Raw genomic sequence first — 16,998 nt, forward strand, 5'->3', positions numbered from 1 at the left:
ACATATCGTTACCTTAATTCACAAATTCCCTAACCAACACTTTTTTCGAAACAGCGTTTTTCAGATTTTGGTTGGATGTATTAAAATAGTAACTTTTTAAACTTTTTTTTGCTTCTCCTGTAAAATAAAATCTGTATACAAAAAGTGTGCATTTAAGCGTTCGGAAATTGATGCATTAAAATAGACTACAAAAGTTTTATTTCTTTTTCAAAGCAAGTACTTAAACAAAAATCTACCAAAGTGAATAAAAATTTACTTTTTTACCAAAATATTTTTTTTTTCTATCAATTTTGGTAATAATTTACTTAAGTGGCAACCCTGTCGCTAAGTAAGCTGATTGCTCCATTTTTTAATGCAATTTATAAAATAAATATAAATATTACCACATATTTTCATATGAATTACAGAAAACGCATCTTCCATAGCTATGCTGGCTTTTAGAACGGTCATAATCAAAAATAAGTAAAAGAACATTGTGCAAGCGGTTTCTTATATAATTTTACGATTTATTTTAATATATATATATTTTTTTAGAGCGTACATAAGTATGTATTTCTTATAGTATACTTATGTTCATCCGTATTTTATTTTATCTGCAACTGTCCTCATCTACATCTTTTTAATATTACAAATTTGCGTTACAACTTCATATTAGGTTCTTGCTTTTGTTTTTTTTTTTAGTTTTTATTTATATGGATAGGAATTCTAATGAAAAGTTATTATAAAAGGTCATATATGGATTGAGAAAGATGTCAATACATATTGGCGTAAATTTGCATCGCATTTTAGTTTATAATATTACAATATTTTTATCTTTTAGTTTATAGCAACTCATTTTATTTATGTACTATGTATTTCTTCTGTCTATGACATATTTTCCTTCACAACAGTATTTATACTCCCAAGCGTGGCCGTTATGCCTCAACTTCTATGAATTAAAGGTTCTTAGTCGTTCGCTATAGTTGTGTAATTTTTTACATAATTGATAAGGTTTTGAGATTTGAGTACATGCATTAAGACTGGCTTGAATTTACCATTCAACGCAACCATATATTTTTGTGTCTTTAACTTGTATTGTTTTTGTTGTAACTAGGTATGTATGTATGTAAGTTAGATTTAATAGTAAAATTATTTAAACCTCTTAATTGCGTCAATTTTTTATTTGTATATCAGCTTTAAAATACCGAAATAGTAATTTGTATGCTTCACTGAATGTATCTTGTATGTAGGGAATTCGTCGGAATATTTTTTTTTTATGTATGTTACTGCATAATTTTGAACCACGTTAACCGATTTCTATAATTTTTTAAAAGAAAGCCGATCATTGGATCATGAAGAAATTAACGGTACTCTTAAATTTGTATATGAGAATTGAAGTCGGTTTTGTTTTTTGCTTAAAAATTACTTGTTCCTTTTACGATGCTTTATCGATACATTTGAGCCATTTTACATTTTTTAAGAAAGAATCTTCCGGCTGCATAATATTTGCCAATGTTGATATGGAGGTTTCAATATCTTTAGTGCAAAATGTGTACATACATGTATATTATTAATTAGAGATAAACATATCTACATATAGTACATGTACAAAGTAAACTTACACGCATACATACACAGACGAAACCAATTAGTTAATAAATAGTTCGTTGGTACGCTAAGATCAGAACTCTACTTTTTCTTTGACGTAATGCAGAAAATCGAAGTCTTATATTAAAAACTATTACATATGGATGTAGTATATGAGTATAAAAATATAGCTCTGGCAAAAAGTAAAATAATGTGAATATGTGTAGAGTAAAAAAAAAACAAAAAGAAATATATGTTTATGTATGCATAAATTAGCAGGCTTTAATACAAAGTATGTATTGCGGTCGTCGTAGTCGAGCGGTTAGAGATGCACACTACCAAATAGAAAGTTTTTTGCGAAGAGCGTTCGCCCCTCGGCATTCCACGAAAAAAAAAAAATATTTACTGTTCGGAGGCGGCATAAAACTACATCCCCCTCCCCCTTTCTGTGGCAACATCATGGCGCACATCACAAATCGGAGGAAAATCTCGGCCAAGCACAAGCAAATGAGAAGCCCTAAATATTTATTTATTAATTATGTATTTCTGTGCCGAAATTAAACTAAATATATAATTACATACATGTGTAGATACATAAAAGCAATAATATACAAAATAATTTTCAAAGTTTTAAAAACTGAATTGCATAATTCAATACACACTGGGTGCATTTTATTGAAAGTAAAAGTTTCATAGTTAAAAGTATTTTATGATGTCTCAAGAAAAATAAATAAAATATATTGTTTACCTATGTGTGTTAGTGTGTGGTCGCTTAGATTCTAAGCCTTAGATGACATATGTATGTGTGTTGTTCAGATAGTTCTATATGATTTAAATTGCGATAAGTGAATGCGTGCCGCGGTGCACAGTAGTGTCACTAGGTGGTGTGTAGAAAGCAGCAATATATATAAGATAAACTAATTTTTGAAAAAAAGGCATTGTCTCATTTTATAAACAGAAACAAACAAGTTTTATGTTCATAATCGTGCTTACCCAATAGAGTAGGACGCATGTTGGCAACTTTCAAGATTATATTGTTAGTTGCGCTAAGAATATGGCATTTTTTGCTGTTTGTTATGTGAATTTTTTATTTGGCTTTAATCTTTGTTGTTACTCTTTACAAGTTTTTGCTTTTTTATTTCCGTTTACTGTTTTTATTGTTACTTTCTTAGAAAACCCCTTATTTGCTAATTGTTGCTAAACAATATCGGTTACATCTATTCTGCACTCATCCATTTAAATGTATATGTTTGCATATCTGTTTATTTCTGATTTCATTTACAAAAAGTATTTACGGTAATTTTGCAGTATTGCTTTTATGAAAAGTTGACTCTTTTGCTTTTGAATTTTTTAAAGTTTCTGTTTTCTGTTTTTTAATCATATTTTACACTAAATATGTGCTAATTATTCCTGAATTTTGTTGCCACATTTGCGCTGCTTTAAAATATTTTTACGACTTTTTTCATGTTTATGTTTAGCCATTTACAAAATATTAATTAATTTCATCCATTCGCCTTTCCTACCTTCAAACTGCTAGCGTCGTCTTACACCTCATGACGTTACAATCTGCAGCCAAAACCATTCTTCATTGCTATGTTTCAAATTACGATGTCTCACCTTTGCCGCTGTCATCAGCCGACTCATCCGCCGTGCCGTTGTCTTTACGTTTCGAATTTGTGTTGTCTTCGTCGAGGTCATAATCATCATCATCCTCATCATCTTCGTCAGTAGGCAAATCATCTTCAGTTTCTAGATCGAAATCATCGTCAAAGAAATTTGTGTCTAGCGTTGGTTCTGTAGACGCTTTACGGGTCGGCTTGAGGCAATAGTCCTCGAGGGTCATCGGCACAACAATACCTTCTCTTATAGCATCGGCATTTGCAGCTTGCGCTTGCTTTCTTATTATGCTTGGATATTCATTATCCTTTCCCTTAAAAATTAATTACGATACATACATACATGAACAGATCAATACTAACATGCAGCTAAAGTATTTTTTTTATTGTAATAAACATAATTTACCTGTGATTCGCGCCACCTCCGATACATAACCGATGCGTCAACATTGGCTGGAGAGTATGTGTTCGGTTCATTCAGCAACGATATAACTGACAGTAGTATGGTACGTACGTTTTGCGTTGGATTCCACCTTTCACAAGGTAATTCACCGCTTTGTGGGTCATCGACCGGTGGATGTAATATGGAAATGCATAGGTCACCATTTTCATAAACATTTGGATGCCAAACTTTAGTCAGGAAGCGTATAGATGGCGGTGAATATGGATAATCTGGTGGAAATTTCATGTGTGCCTTGAAGTATCCGCCCTGATAGAGCGTTTCTGGCGGTCCAAATATTGCCACCTCCCATTCAAACAGATTATCTTCGTTCAGCAACTTTACACGAAAGCCTTCGACAGGTTCTTCTTGCAATGACTTGTATTCCAGAGCGAGTGCACGGACTGCCGGTCTGCTGGGTGTACTAGTGCTAGCAGCAGATAAGCCATGAGAAGTAGTCGTTGTGGTGGTGTTAGACGAACCCGTTGGATTCGATGTGGATGCTGTATTTGCGGACATTAAGGGCAGTTGAAAAATTTCGCTTGTTCAGTTTTTAATGTTGAATCCCGAAATCAAAGTCTGTTTATCTGCTATTACAAAACAAAAGTTAAAGAATAACATGAATAATTGTTTCAGGTTTTGAGTGTTAAGATTATAAAAAAGTTCGATTAAGTACATATGTATACATAAGTATTTATAAATGCAGTTGAGGGTCATTGCTCCCCGCGGACCTATCGCTATTAGCCGTCACTGGGTATACGCCAAGGTGAGCATGCATCGTCACTGGGACTTATCGCATAGCAATCGAGTAGCGAGAACAAAATTTGGATCTCGTACGATTGCTGGTTAAAAAGATGATGACAAAAATATTTATAAGTTTATACTCAGACGACTAAAAAAAGTCGTTTAACTTCTGGCTCCAGTAACGGCAATAGCGAAAAAAGCAGCTTTAAACAACAACAAAACAATCAATGCCACACACATGCACACAGCTTGCAATCTGGAAGAATTATTTTTCTTTTCACTCGTTTTGCTTGCAACAAAATTGAGTTTTACTTTCGATCTTTTACGTACTTTTCGTATATTTTCAATACTATCAGACTGCAATTGATAATAAAGTGGGTATTGAAGATTTTGCTGGTGTTGTGTTTTATGAAAACCGTCTATTTAGCTGTAAATTTTCCCGTTTTTCCCTGTTTGCAACAATGATTTTTCGCCGATTTCACTTTTCTGAACTGTGACAAATTCTGCCATGGATGGGGCGGTGCTGCCAGGTTACAGAAAAATTGCTTCGATTTGGCATTACTGCCACAAAAGAGTTATCGTTTTGTCTTTTATACCTTTCCAAAACGAATTTGGGTACAATCGTGTTTATACCCAACGGAAGTAGTGTACTAGGAATTTTTAAACAGGCTCATTTGCCATTGGTAGTAGACTATATTAAATATTCACATTGGTATTTGAGCTTTCAAGGCATAGAACTTATTACAAGGAAAAAATATTTTCTCCTGCACCAATTTCGTTTTTAAACAATTATTTTATGGCGTGATTATTTATTATGTTGATTTATAAATTAAATTTACACTTTTTCAACGAATGCATTTCGAAAAAAGAAAATTATAAGAATACAAGGGGTTTGCTAATCAGGTAAAAAATTCAGTTTCAGAAATAAAATATTAACAGAACAGCGAAACAAGCAAATGCAGCCGATTCGATTACATAGCATCAAAATGGAATCGATGTGCCTCCTGCAATTTCTCCTGCTTATCTTCGCGCTTTTCCTTGATGTAGAGAACAAGTATGATGAGCACTATGACCAGGCACGTGCCGCCCAACGCCACAACGCTCATTAGAATCAATTTACTGGGTGTAACAAAAAGCTGTGCCTTCCAGTGTTGTGGCTCACTCACTGGTTCTGGTACAACATTCATCTGTGAGTTGGGTATAACTTGGGTCCAAGTGCGCGATTTGCTACCCAAACCAACTGTAAGAGAGTCTACGAAATTTGGCGTACGTCCAAGACCGAAAATGGTGCAAGGCAGCTGCAGCGCAAAATATGCAGATTGTGGAAGTTGTACGCTTGATCCTTCTTGTTGATCACCCTCCTGTGTAGTGGTTGAGTAAGTAATACGTGGGCCGGGTAAGTTGGTTCCATAAGTGCGGCGCTTTCTACCCAGCGGTGTAGTTTGTGTCGGGTTTTTGCTATTTATAAGACCTGTAAGAACGATAACTTTAACAAAGTTCGCATCGTAGTCAAGAGTGTTGCGAAACGCTAGTGGCCGATATTTCCCTTGCTTAGTTTTTTCAATAAGTATGACATCTAGAACACCTTTTAGGAAAATAATATAAGCAAATTTTAAAATTTATTCGTGATATAAGATGTACAAACCATCTTGATAAAAGTCGTAGAATGCGCCAGCAACAGTTTCATTTCCCATTGGACTTAGTCCATTCCATTTCACTTCAAAAGTGCGCTTCAGTGGCTTGTTGCACATCTTGCAAGGCACATTTTCCAAGAGAAAAGTTTGCATATGCTTTGATCCGCTTACTGTTTGCAACGTTAAAATTAAATCCGGATAACCATCCATGTTGAAATCTCCGCTGCGTGCTGTGATTGTCTTCAGGTAGACGTCTGTTTCAATTGGGTGCACAAAACCCCACAATACACCTTGTGGATCCTTAAAGTTTACATGTATATCACGAAAATTTTTTCCATCATATACTAGAATTGTCGAATTAGAACAATCTTTACGAAAGCACACAGGCAATATAATGTTCTCAACTCCTTCTAACTCAAAATCTGCGAATACAGCTTGCCCTATGGTAAAGTCGGGTGAACCAATGACTGATAAATCAATGCTGTGATTGTAACTGAAATCTTCTTTTTCTTCAGTGCGGCCATACCAAACCTCATAATTTTTATTCGTTTGCACAATAAGGTCAGCAGTAAAGTCGGCATTGAAGTCCAAATAGGCATTTGCATTGGGAATGCGAATAGAATTAACCGAAGCGCCTGATCCACCTGGTGGAGCTTGCTTGCGTTTTTCTGGCGACTGGCGCAAAGGCTTAAATATCCAAAATGTGCGATCGCCATCCTCATCTAGGCCAAAGAGATCTATAATCATATCACGATTGAAGTCGAGTGCTAGAGGTTCGCCCTTGGTTCGGAAAATGGGATTTTTGACACCTGAGCAATTAATACCATCTGGGCCGCCCCAATTTACATGCACATTGTAAATATTTTCCTCTGCACCTCGTTTTGGACGCAATGTTACAAGAACATCCATCAAAGCATCGCCATCAAAATCGCCAGGCACTACACTAGTTATTTCATGATCCTCATAACTACAATAAGGTCCATGTCGTAGAAGTGGCTCGGTGTAAGCACCTGAAAATAAATATATTATTTCTAATTTTCAGTTGTACTATTAGTATACTACCGTATAATATCTCTAATGTACTCATTTGATCCCTTATTATAAAAACATCGGTCAATTCATCGGAATTGAAGTCTCCAAAGGCAGCTACGATGCCCTCCTTTACATCGCCGAACACCTGCTGCGTGATGTCACTGCTCCTACCCAATACAATCAGTGTGAACAATATTGTCACCTTTGCAGTCTTTTCCACGTAATACTGCATTATTATTGATATTTTGTCTTTTGTACACGATTAGATCAATTCAATAGCAGCAGAAGCATTTTATATTAAAATCGATGCGTATTCCCAACGCCTGCGGAAAACCCAATTGGATAAACTGGCACTTCTTATCAGTATATGTATTTCTTAATATAATAAGTAAATTCTTGTTTTGTTTATTGAACTGCAAATTTCACTTAAATGTTAATTAGAAGAAATCCTGCAAATCGTGAGTCAGAAAAACAAGACAAAGCATAGCGCTTTCAGCTGTTAAAATATACAGAGTTGCTTTCCAAAAGTCTTACAAAAACTAATTATTTTCACCAATGTTCAAGAATTTCTTATAATTATGTTGCAATTGATGAACACTTTCATGATTAACGAAAAACAATTTAAAGGTATTCATATTGATGTAAAAATATTATAAATTTGTGTCAGATATGAAGCTCCATCGCATGATAGGGTATAATGCAAGGCGCATCAATTACAAGTTGCGTTCCAGATGCTTCACGATTTGCAGGTTTTTACAGGAAGTCGTTCCAGGTGACCACCTCCCATAAGGTTTATTAATGGAGAAAACAGCTGTTCCTGCACTTCGTGAATTTTGTGAATATCGGGAAGCATCTGGAACGCAACTACAGTGTAATTATCCGCATATATTTACACATATACGTAAATATATACCCTACAAACAAATGCTCCCGAAATCTTTAAGAGTATCGCAAATTTGCATAAATCGTTTCATGATATCGATACTTTCTAAAATATCGAACATTTCTAATTCCTTCCATGATTCAATAACTACAGGTTGTAGCAATCGTACAAAAACAATATTTACCGTTGGTATGAACTCCTTGTGTCATCAACATCTTTATCTATTCATATTCGTAGGTATATGTGTACCCTGCATACCAGGATTTCATAGAATACTGAAAGGTTTCCCAATTTTTTTAAGAATTTTCTTTAAGATGTACAGAAATTTCTTTACCATTTCTTGTCAACCGCTTCATTTGTTTTTCTTTAAGGATTCCTAAAAGAATCGCAACATATTTGCGATACTCTTAAAGATTTGGGAGCATTTGTTTGTAGGGTATATATTTACGTATGTGTGTAAATATATGCGGATATTTCAACAAAGCAAAACAGGCGATAATTTGGCACAAGCGTGCTCATAAGAAGAAGCATGGCTTCTATGGCTATCACCAGCGTTGCCGCTTTGCTAATTTTTTACCAAAACTGGCAATTTTTTTCTTTTTAGAACGAGTTTGGTATTTTGGTAATTTAATTTTCAGTTTGGTAATTTTTTTCAACGCAAGTCTTTCCTTTTAAGTTTAGTACTAACTTATTACTTATAAAAATTTATAACTTTGAACCTTCTTACAATTGCACAAAACAAAAAAATTTGCTTATGTACTTAGATATGTATGTGTCTACACCTTAAGAGAGGCAAACATTGTAAGGGCTCTTTAATGTAACAATTTGCTTTGACAACTCAGAACTTTTAATATGAGTTCGCAATGTAGCAATTTAAGTAATTCCCAATATGGCGGCTCGATCACTGTCCCCACATTCCCACAAATCATGGTTTTGGAAAATTGTTACTTCACAGGACTAATTACAATTTTGCGATTAAATACGAATGTGAGCCATTTATAAAATTGTAAAAGTAAATTGTATCTATTGTTTAACGATACATTTTCTGGTTTCATGTTTTGGTTTTAAGCTATGTAAAATACTCTAGGTAAAAAACTGTATGTTAAACACCTTTTAAATGTTTGTACATAATCTCTGAGCGATTTTTTTGTTTCATGTTTTAAAAATATTTACGAATTGTTATAGATCTAAGCTGGCCACAATCCCAGACGTGCTGTATTTGTTTGGAATTTTATGCTCATAAAAATTTGGTAATTTTTTCTGAGTTTGGTAATTTTTTTGTAGAGCTTTGGTAAAAAATTAAAAAGCTTTGTGGTTACACTGGCTATCACCTGTAATTGATGCGCCTTGGATTCCTTCTCATTTCTTTTCTTTTCTTTTCATTCTTTTTACTGCCCAACAATTTACGGCCCAAATTTGCCAACACATACCATTTTTTACTTTGTAATTTGTTAATTTTTTCGGGGAAAGTGCTAATAAACATTTAAAATGCTGCCTAAACTTAAAATATCAGCATTTTTATTGAAGGTAAATAGTTAAGGTTGGCTGGGAAGCCAAATTAACCCAATGAAGCAATTAAAGTCTTCTTTCAATAATTCCCACAGCGTCTGGAGCGGATTAAGCAGCAGTGTAGTGGTTGCCTTTTTGGTGTTCTTTATGGCGAAGGCACGTTGCTACTTATGGGTTTCAATGTGGAATCAACCATTGGACACCTAAATTATGAACAAATTCAGTTTAAGTTTCCAGCAGAATTGGATTTGTGTGGGTTGGTGAAATTTGGGGATTGCACTGATGCAGAGGCGCACTTAACTGAGATCTTGAAAGACGTCGATATTACTGACAACCCAATATTATTACAGTGCGAATTAGGTACACTTGTGGGACTGCGAGCGCATGTTTTTATGCACAGCAAATTGGAGGAGGTGCCTTATGAAGTGATGGAAGCAGAAGAATTGCATAGTGATTTTTGCTTTACGAGACTGAAATGCAGTCTAGACTTTTACACACAGCAAACCGTGGAGGTAGATACGCATATTACATAAATTCTTCATACATATAACTTAAATACTTCTTGTTCACAGGCGGTGCGACGAGAAATGCATTTGTTGCGTAAAATGTTCTCAGGCGGTAGCTTGGCGTTTTGCATAGACTCTACTAAGATTTATCTGACCAGTTCTGGTGCTCAAGGTCAGGGCTTAAAAAATGATGCGCTAATAAGTAATTTAGTGAATGCAGTTAGAAAAGCCATTAGTAGTGCCGATGAAAAGCATGAAGTGGTAGAAAAAGGTAACAAAAAGAAAGGGCAAAGTACGAGTATACCATTGGCAAGCGTATTCGGAGCACTGGGTTGTGCTTACGACGTACTTAGCATTAATGTACTGCGTTGTAAAACACGTGAGCGTACTGCTGTGGATGGAGCAGGGGGAAGCAACGAAGGGCCACCACCGGCGGTAGCTATGTGTGTCAAACGTGAAGAAAGCAAGGTATGCATGCCGTTAGAAGTGGAAGCAATGGCCATGCTATGCAAAAGCACCAAAGTTAGTCGACTCTACGACATACTCATCGAGAGCATATGTCGGTCACTACGATTGTTCGAGCAAAGCATGGTTGAGCGGTTGGAGGAATCCACAGAATCACCTGAGCTACTTAGACCCTCTGGTTATCACTTCTTTCCTAAGGTATGACCTGTGAGTTAATATATTACAAGTATTTTTTAAGCAAACAACAAAACCGGCTTAAATTCTCATTTAAAATAAAAGATTACCGTTAATTAACTAATATTCCGTCGAATTGATAAACTTTTTTTTTGAAGTCGGTTAATAATTTTCAAAATGTAATTGACTAATACTTGAAACTTGAAATATTTCTCAGGAATTTGGTCACTTTTTATCATGCTCCTACTTGGACGGCGTATCTGATGATGAAGCGAGTGTACAAGAGAAACGTAAAAAGTTGCACCGCCACTTCGGTTTACCCGCAATACGCCCGTATTTTCGTCGTGCCAATCGCTGCATTTTCCGAAATGACCTTACGGGAGTAATACCTTTGGTAAACACGCACGTGGGCTTGCGTCCAAGTGGCATTGTCGATGGCAAGCAATACCTCGTACAGGGCAATTACTATTACTATCACTATCTACAGGAGCAAATGCAGGATAAAGGATGGGGTTGCGCATATCGATCATTGCAGACGATTTGCTCATGGTTTCTACTGCAAGGATACACAGAAAAGCCAGTGCCAACACATCGAGAGATTCAACAATACTTGGTACGTATTGGCGACAAGCCATCGAATTTCGTTGGTTCATCACAATGGATAGGTTCAACAGAAGTCAGCATGTGCCTTCAGGGTTTTCTTAATGTCGATTCCCGAATACAGCATGTTACTTCAGGTGCCGATGTAGCAACCTTAGCTTCCGATTTGGCTATGCATTTCCAAACACAAGGTACGCCAATTATGATCGGTGGCGGTGTGTTGGCACACACCATTATCGGAATAGATTACTGTTCGCAGACCGGGAAGGTTAAGTTTTTAATATTGGATCCTCATTATACGGGAGCCGATGATTTGCAAACAATACAGGCGAAAGGTTGGTGTGGCTGGAAAGGCGGTGACTTTTGGGACAAGAAGAGCTACTATAATCTCTGTATGCCTCAGCGACCGATTATGTTCTAGGTAGGCCAGTGGGGAAGTTGCGAACGTTTTCACGTGTTTTAGTCAGGGTTTGAATTGCTGCCGAAGTAAGCAGCTCTTCGTCATTTTCAATACGTTTGCAATGGCTTAGCTGCGACAGTTAAATGTAAATCAGCAAAAGTGAAAAAAGGACATGAATTCATTTGACAAAGTCATGCAGATTCCATCAACGAAAAGTCATGAACGACTTCCATATAAACGGAGTCCAAAGTCATTGAAGACTTAACATGGCCGTACAAGACCCTAAGTGACTAATGCATGAAGAAGCAAGCGTACATCGTTGATATACTGATGAAGATATGTATCTACTTAATGAGAGTAACGCAGCAGAAAAAAATCAAAAGAAAAAATGAGAATACACAAAACTACTGCTACAGCAAAATTTTCTAAACTGGTTGTTTCAGCTGGCTGTCTAAGTAAAAACAAACTTCGATTTAGTGCTCTTCAAGGCGCATCCATATAAGGTGGTAGCAATTGCATATAAGTAAAAATCCTGTGTATTTTGTGATTGCTTTTTGGTACATCAGGATGTGCTCATTTACACACGGCGATTGGAAACGAGCAATACCAAAAGGGAATATGAAAAATCGCGTCGACAAAAGTTTCCATGTATAAACACAGACAATCAAAAGCAAATGATTTCATATATCTTTTTCGGTTTTGCTGTTTGCTTTCGCTGATTAATTTTTCATAGTCATAGCTAAGACATTGCAAATGCATTTAAAATAGTCAAGCAATTTCAAACCCTGGTTTTAGTTTACTAATTTTATACGTGTAAAGATCCGTCTCAATATTTAGTTTGTTACCATTTTTAAATTTATTTTTTCTGTGTGGTGTCAACCACTTATTGTTGTAGTTAAAATAGCATATTATATATTTGGCGATATAATGTGTATCAAAATGTTTTTTTGTTTTTTTAGAAAAAGTAGCCAAACAAAAGCCAGCGAGAGCAGCATTTGTAATATTANGGCTTTATTTTTTATTTTTTGTGTGGTGTTAACCACTTATTGTTGTAGTTAAAATAGCATATTATATATTTGGCGATATAATGTGTATCAAAATGTTTTTTGTTTTTTTAGAAAAAGTAGCCAAACAAAAGCCAGCGAGAGCAGCATTTGTAATATTAAGCACCCATGTACGTATTTTTATTAAAGATTATATACATACATACAATGCGAGAGCCATTTTGAATCTATTGTAAGATGCAAATTTAAATTACCCATTCTACAACGGCCTCCTTCACGTAAACGGGGAACTATCCGCCGCTCTTGGAGTATCGTTTCCAAAATCGTTTAACGTCATCATGCCCGTTTTTAGTGACAACCATCGTGCGCGTTCGTTCATTCATGTGTACCAGAACATTTATGGATTGCGCATAATCACGCAACGTCACAAAATCAGCCTGTGATAGGAACTGATTGTAAACCACACCTTCGGTGTAGGTGAAACGATTACGCTCCAGTTCCCACAACTTAATTTGGTCTACAACTGTTGGTGGTAGTGGAGACTTTGATTTAATAGCTGATTCGGTCAGTTTCATGTTCGGATGGGAATACTGTTCCAAGTAGCTAACAATTTGGTCCGCCGTAATACCACCGCGTAGCGCTTGTCGTACAGAATCGCGGGTCAATACACCCACAACCAAGTTTGGAAAACGATATAACAATTCGGTGAACAAACCCAATACTGCCACTTGCAGCGGAGAGTCGGTGTATGCGTAAACTCGGTAATTGGTTTCAACCACAATATAACCACTCTCCTGAACCTTGTCCTCCTCGCTTATTACAGCTGGTACTGCTGCATGNGTGCGAGAGACATTTTTAATCTATTGTAAGATGCAAATTTAAATTACCCATTCTACAACGGCCTCTCACGTAAATGGGGAACTATCCGCCGCTCTTGGAGTATCGTTTCCAAAATCGTTTAACGTNATGCGAGAGCCATTTTGAATCTATTGTAAGATGCAAATTTAAATTACCCATTCTACAACGGCCTCCTTCACGTAAACGGGGAACTATCCGCCGCTCTTGGAGTATCGTTTCCAAAATCGTTTAACGTCATCATGCCCGTTTTTAGTGACAACCATCGTGCGCGTTCGTTCATTCATGTGTACCAGAACATTTATGGATTGCGCATAATCACGCAACGTCACAAAATCAGCCTGTGATAGGAACTGATTGTAAACCACACCTTCGGTGTAGGTGAAACGATTACGCTCCAGTTCCCACAACTTAATTTGGTCTACAACTGTTGGTGGTAGTGGAGACTTTGATTTAATAGCTGATTCGGTCAGTTTCATGTTCGGATGGGAATACTGTTCCAAGTAGCTAACAATTTGGTCCGCCGTAATACCACCGCGTAGCGCTTGTCGTACAGAATCGCGGGTCAATACACCCACAACCAAGTTTGGAAAACGATATAACAATTCGGTGAACAAACCCAATACTGCCACTTGCAGCGGAGAGTCGGTGTATGCGTAAACTCGGTAATTTGTTTCAACCACAATATAACCACTCTCCTGAACCTTGTCCTCCTCGCTTATTACAGCTGGTACTGCTGCATGCTTATTTGTTACGTTTAACGCTAGACGTGTCGGATAAAACCGCCCCTCCTTCCGTTTACGTTGAAATACAAGTCCGAATTCCCGTAAATGTTGCAGAAATGTTAACATTTTAGGGCTCATACCCTCCGAGCTGTAGTCGCGTCCTAGTGTGGAGAAGCTTAGCTGAAAAAGCATTGAAAGACACTCGGGCAGCGAAAGGCCACGTTCTTCGCAAGTATCCAAGTACTGAAGCATGAAATGCCACACTTGCGATTGAGTGTCANCATTTGTAATATTAAGCACCCATGTACGTATTTTTATTAAAGATTATATACATACATACAATGCGAGAGCCATTTTGAATCTATTGTAAGATGCAAATTTAAATTACCCATTCTACAACGGCCTCCTTCACGTAAACGGGGAACTATCCGCCGCTCTTGGAGTATCGTTTCCAAAATCGTTTAACGTCATCATGCCCGTTTTTAGTGACAACCATCGTGCGCGTTCGTTCATTCATGTGTACCAGAACATTTATGGATTGCGCATAATCACGCAACGTCACAAAATCAGCCTGTGATAGGAACTGATTGTAAACCACACCTTCGGTGTAGGTGAAACGATTACGCTCCAGTTCCCACAACTTAATTTGGTCTACAACTGTTGGTGGTAGTGGAGACTTTGATTTAATAGCTGATTCGGTCAGTTTCATGTTCGGATGGGAATACTGTTCCAAGTAGCTAACAATTTGGTCCGCCGTAATACCACCGCGTAGCGCTTGTCGTACAGAATCGCGGGTCAATACACCCACAACCAAGTTTGGAAAACGATATAACAATTCGGTGAACAAACCCAATACTGCCACTTGCAGCGGAGAGTCGGTGTATGCGTAAACTCGGTAATTGGTTTCAACCACAATATAACCACTCTCCTGAACCTTGTCCTCCTCGCTTATTACAGCTGGTACTGCTGCATGCTTATTTGTTACGTTTAACGCTAGACGTGTCGGATAAAACCGCCCCTCCTTCCGTTTACGTTGAAATACAAGTCCGAATTCCCGTAAATGTTGCAGAAATGTTAACATTTTAGGGCTCATACCCTCCGAGCTGTAGTCGCGTCCTAGTGTGGAGAAGCTTAGCTGAAAAAGCATTGAAAGACACTCGGGCAGCGAAAGGCCACGTTCTTCGCAAGTATCCAAGTACTGAAGCATGAAATGCCACACTTGCGATTGAGTGTCAAGTAAAAGGAACTGGAAGCCTTGACGTGTAATTGTAATACCATCGCGTTCGTCACGCTTCATGAGATTGGCATGAAGTAGTATACGTACCGCGTCTGGACTGATAACTTCACTGTCTTGGCCTTTGCTTGAACTGCCAGTACCCACCATGTAATGCAGTACACAACGCCAACGGGCCATTGCATATGTGTCGAGGAAAGCAATATCACGTGGTTTCGAATCCTTTTCCAGCGTATGGGACATTGACCAAGGTTTGCCACCACCTAACAAAGCAATTTTTAAATTCTTTTTAAATGTTGGACTAAGCTCCCAGGCTGATAGACCACCGGGAATAGCTGTAACACGCCAAACGTTGAGCTCACTCAGGCAAGCGGTAGACGCAGCTTGTTCTCTGAATAATAAAAGGATAATAAAGATGGAAAGATACGAAATAGGCGAATATTTACTCACTTTGCATAATGCTGAGAGCCCCATGATGCGACCACAGCTTGAGGTACTGGTTGTTCGACGAAGAGTATACGTATTACAAATTGGCGAGCTATCTCAGGCAGTTCTCGGTAAACGGCTAAACAAATGGTTGGGTAGTTGTATAATTTTTCCAGTGTGTCTTGTGTCCGAGTACGTAGATACTGCTGTAGATCCATGCACTGCAAATTGGCCGGCTTTGGTATCAGCGCGTATGTGGATGTAGTGGTACCTGACCGACCAGGTTTTGCATCGGCCATGTTTATTATTATTTATTTTTAGTTTTGGTCAAGTTACAATCCGGCGTGAACTACGAGATAAACGTCTTTTTTATCAGCAGAGCCGGACAAAACAAGAGTATCACCAAAAATACATCTTCCGCTTCTTTTTCGTTCTGTCCATTCACAATGAAAGAAAACAAATGAAATTCTTTTAAGCTACGACCGCACTAAGCGACGCGGCACTACGCGGAACTGCGCGACGCTTTTGGTATACCGCACTGCGCAGCAAAATTTTCAATTTATTTGTTTCAAAACTTTATTTTCCTTAACAAACTCTAATCAAATTTTATGTTTCTTTACATAAAACGTGCTTCTCGAATAAAATGTATGTGAATATTCACTCATAATTCGAAATCCAATACCGTCGAATTAAAAATATTGTATGAAGTGAATTGTTAAGTCGTCCCGCTGGGTACACCGCATTATCCGGCACCGGAACTGCGCGACACAACGCGACGTGGCATTTTCGCCTAGTTGGTCAAATTTGCCGCGAACGTCACGTCGCGTAGTTCCGCTGCTGCGTAGTACGGTATGCTCCATAAGAATCCATGCTTGAACCAAAAATACAAGATCACGTAACTTGTTCCAAAACGCTACAACTTTTTTTCTGAAAATCGATTACAAATATAACGATGGCTGATTAGGTGATCTGTAGACGTTGGTTCATGGAATCCATGCAATTAAAATTTTGCCGCACTGTGTAATCTCGTGTCGCGTCGCATAGTGCGGTCGTACCTTCAAAGTGAAACGATAGCTATGACTGGCAGCTGTAATCCAAATGAGTAAACCAAAATTCGCGCCTAATATTTTCAATAGTCGAATACACCGATCAGCTGTTTACTTCTGTTTCTGTTGTAAATTTTGCG

The 16,998-nt window shown here is 37.5% G+C and overlaps 4 protein-coding genes across 8 annotated transcripts; 1 reads left to right on the forward strand and 3 right to left on the reverse strand.

Annotated features, from left to right (window-relative positions):
* Window positions 1-485: 485 nt before the first annotated feature.
* LOC108366340 (ubiquitin-conjugating enzyme E2 R2) lies at window positions 486-5,084 on the reverse strand. Of its 4 annotated transcripts, none has more exons than XM_017620710.1 (3): window positions 4,782-5,084; window positions 3,589-4,208; window positions 486-3,496 (listed from the first exon to the last, which is right to left on the reverse strand). In XM_017620710.1, exons 2-3 carry the CDS (start codon window positions 4,138-4,140, stop codon window positions 3,170-3,172), a joined length of 879 nt encoding a protein of 292 aa, XP_017476199.1. In that variant the 5' UTR covers window positions 4,141-4,208; window positions 4,782-5,084; the 3' UTR covers window positions 486-3,169. The 4 variants fall into 4 exon arrangements, with proteins under 4 accessions (XP_017476199.1, XP_017476201.1, XP_017476198.1 ...); XM_017620712.1 differs by having other exon boundaries at window positions 3,589-4,211; XM_017620709.1 differs by having other exon boundaries at window positions 3,589-4,211; window positions 4,696-5,084.
* Window positions 5,085-5,158: 74 nt separating this feature from the next.
* Window positions 5,159-7,538, reverse strand: LOC108366339 (T-cell immunomodulatory protein). Its single transcript, XM_017620707.1, has 3 exons — window positions 7,062-7,538; window positions 6,011-7,009; window positions 5,159-5,950 (listed from the first exon to the last, which is right to left on the reverse strand). The coding sequence occupies exons 1-3, from the start codon at window positions 7,261-7,263 to the stop codon at window positions 5,337-5,339; spliced, it is 1,815 nt and encodes a 604-aa protein (XP_017476196.1). The 5' UTR covers window positions 7,264-7,538; the 3' UTR covers window positions 5,159-5,336.
* Window positions 7,539-9,275: 1,737 nt separating this feature from the next.
* Ufsp2 (UFM1 specific peptidase 2) lies at window positions 9,276-11,841 on the forward strand. Its single transcript, XM_017620713.1, has 4 exons — window positions 9,276-9,441; window positions 9,519-9,935; window positions 9,996-10,592; window positions 10,786-11,841. The coding sequence occupies exons 1-4, from the start codon at window positions 9,403-9,405 to the stop codon at window positions 11,587-11,589; spliced, it is 1,857 nt and encodes a 618-aa protein (XP_017476202.1). The 5' UTR covers window positions 9,276-9,402; the 3' UTR covers window positions 11,590-11,841.
* Window positions 11,842-12,575: 734 nt separating this feature from the next.
* On the reverse strand, window positions 12,576-16,885 carry mrn (general transcription factor IIH subunit 4 marionette). Of its 2 annotated transcripts, XM_017620715.1 has the most exons (4): window positions 16,868-16,885; window positions 15,837-16,245; window positions 15,074-15,777; window positions 12,576-13,359 (listed from the first exon to the last, which is right to left on the reverse strand). In XM_017620715.1, exons 2-4 carry the CDS (start codon window positions 16,109-16,111, stop codon window positions 12,863-12,865), a joined length of 1,476 nt encoding a protein of 491 aa, XP_017476204.1. In that variant the 5' UTR covers window positions 16,112-16,245; window positions 16,868-16,885; the 3' UTR covers window positions 12,576-12,862. The 2 variants fall into 2 exon arrangements, with proteins under 2 accessions (XP_017476204.1, XP_017476203.1); XM_017620714.1 differs by lacking the exon at window positions 12,576-13,359 and having other exon boundaries at window positions 14,436-15,777.
* Between the last annotated feature and the right edge of the window lie 113 nt (window positions 16,886-16,998).

Source organism: Rhagoletis zephyria, unplaced genomic scaffold (assembly GCF_001687245.7).
Source record: "Rhagoletis zephyria isolate East Lansing unplaced genomic scaffold, Rhagoletis_zephyria_1.1 Rzeph_scaffold_02237, whole genome shotgun sequence".
Lineage (NCBI taxonomy): Eukaryota > Metazoa > Arthropoda > Insecta > Diptera > Tephritidae > Rhagoletis > Rhagoletis zephyria.

Excerpts from the sequence above, each read along its gene's own strand:
- LOC108366340 (XM_017620710.1), bottom strand. The coding sequence starts at position 4,140 with ATGTCCGCAAATACAGCATCCACATCGAATCCAACGGGTTCGTCTAAC. Across the intron at positions 3,497-3,588 it reads GGAGGTGGCGCGAATCACAG|GGAAAGGATAATGAATATCC; the intron begins GTAAATTATGTT and ends TTAATTTTTAAG.
- LOC108366339 (XM_017620707.1), bottom strand. The coding sequence starts at position 7,263 with ATGCAGTATTACGTGGAAAAGACTGCAAAGGTGACAATATTGTTCACA. Across the intron at positions 7,010-7,061 it reads TACATTAGAGATATTATACG|GTGCTTACACCGAGCCACTT; the intron begins GTAGTATACTAA and ends ATTTATTTTCAG. Across the intron at positions 5,951-6,010 it reads CTACGACTTTTATCAAGATG|GTGTTCTAGATGTCATACTT; the intron begins GTTTGTACATCT and ends TTTTCCTAAAAG.
- Ufsp2 (XM_017620713.1), top strand. The coding sequence starts at position 9,403 with ATGCTGCCTAAACTTAAAATATCAGCATTTTTATTGAAG. Across the intron at positions 9,936-9,995 it reads ACACACAGCAAACCGTGGAG|GCGGTGCGACGAGAAATGCA; the intron begins GTAGATACGCAT and ends TCTTGTTCACAG. Across the intron at positions 10,593-10,785 it reads GTTATCACTTCTTTCCTAAG|GAATTTGGTCACTTTTTATC; the intron begins GTATGACCTGTG and ends AATATTTCTCAG.
- mrn (XM_017620715.1), bottom strand. The coding sequence starts at position 16,111 with ATGGCCGATGCAAAACCTGGTCGGTCAGGTACCACTACATCCACATAC. Across the intron at positions 15,778-15,836 it reads GGCTCTCAGCATTATGCAAA|AGAACAAGCTGCGTCTACCG; the intron begins GTGAGTAAATAT and ends TTTATTATTCAG. Across the intron at positions 13,360-15,073 it reads GGACAAGGTTCAGGAGAGTG|GTTATATTGTGGTTGAAACC; the intron begins GTTATATTGTGG and ends TTCAGGAGAGTG.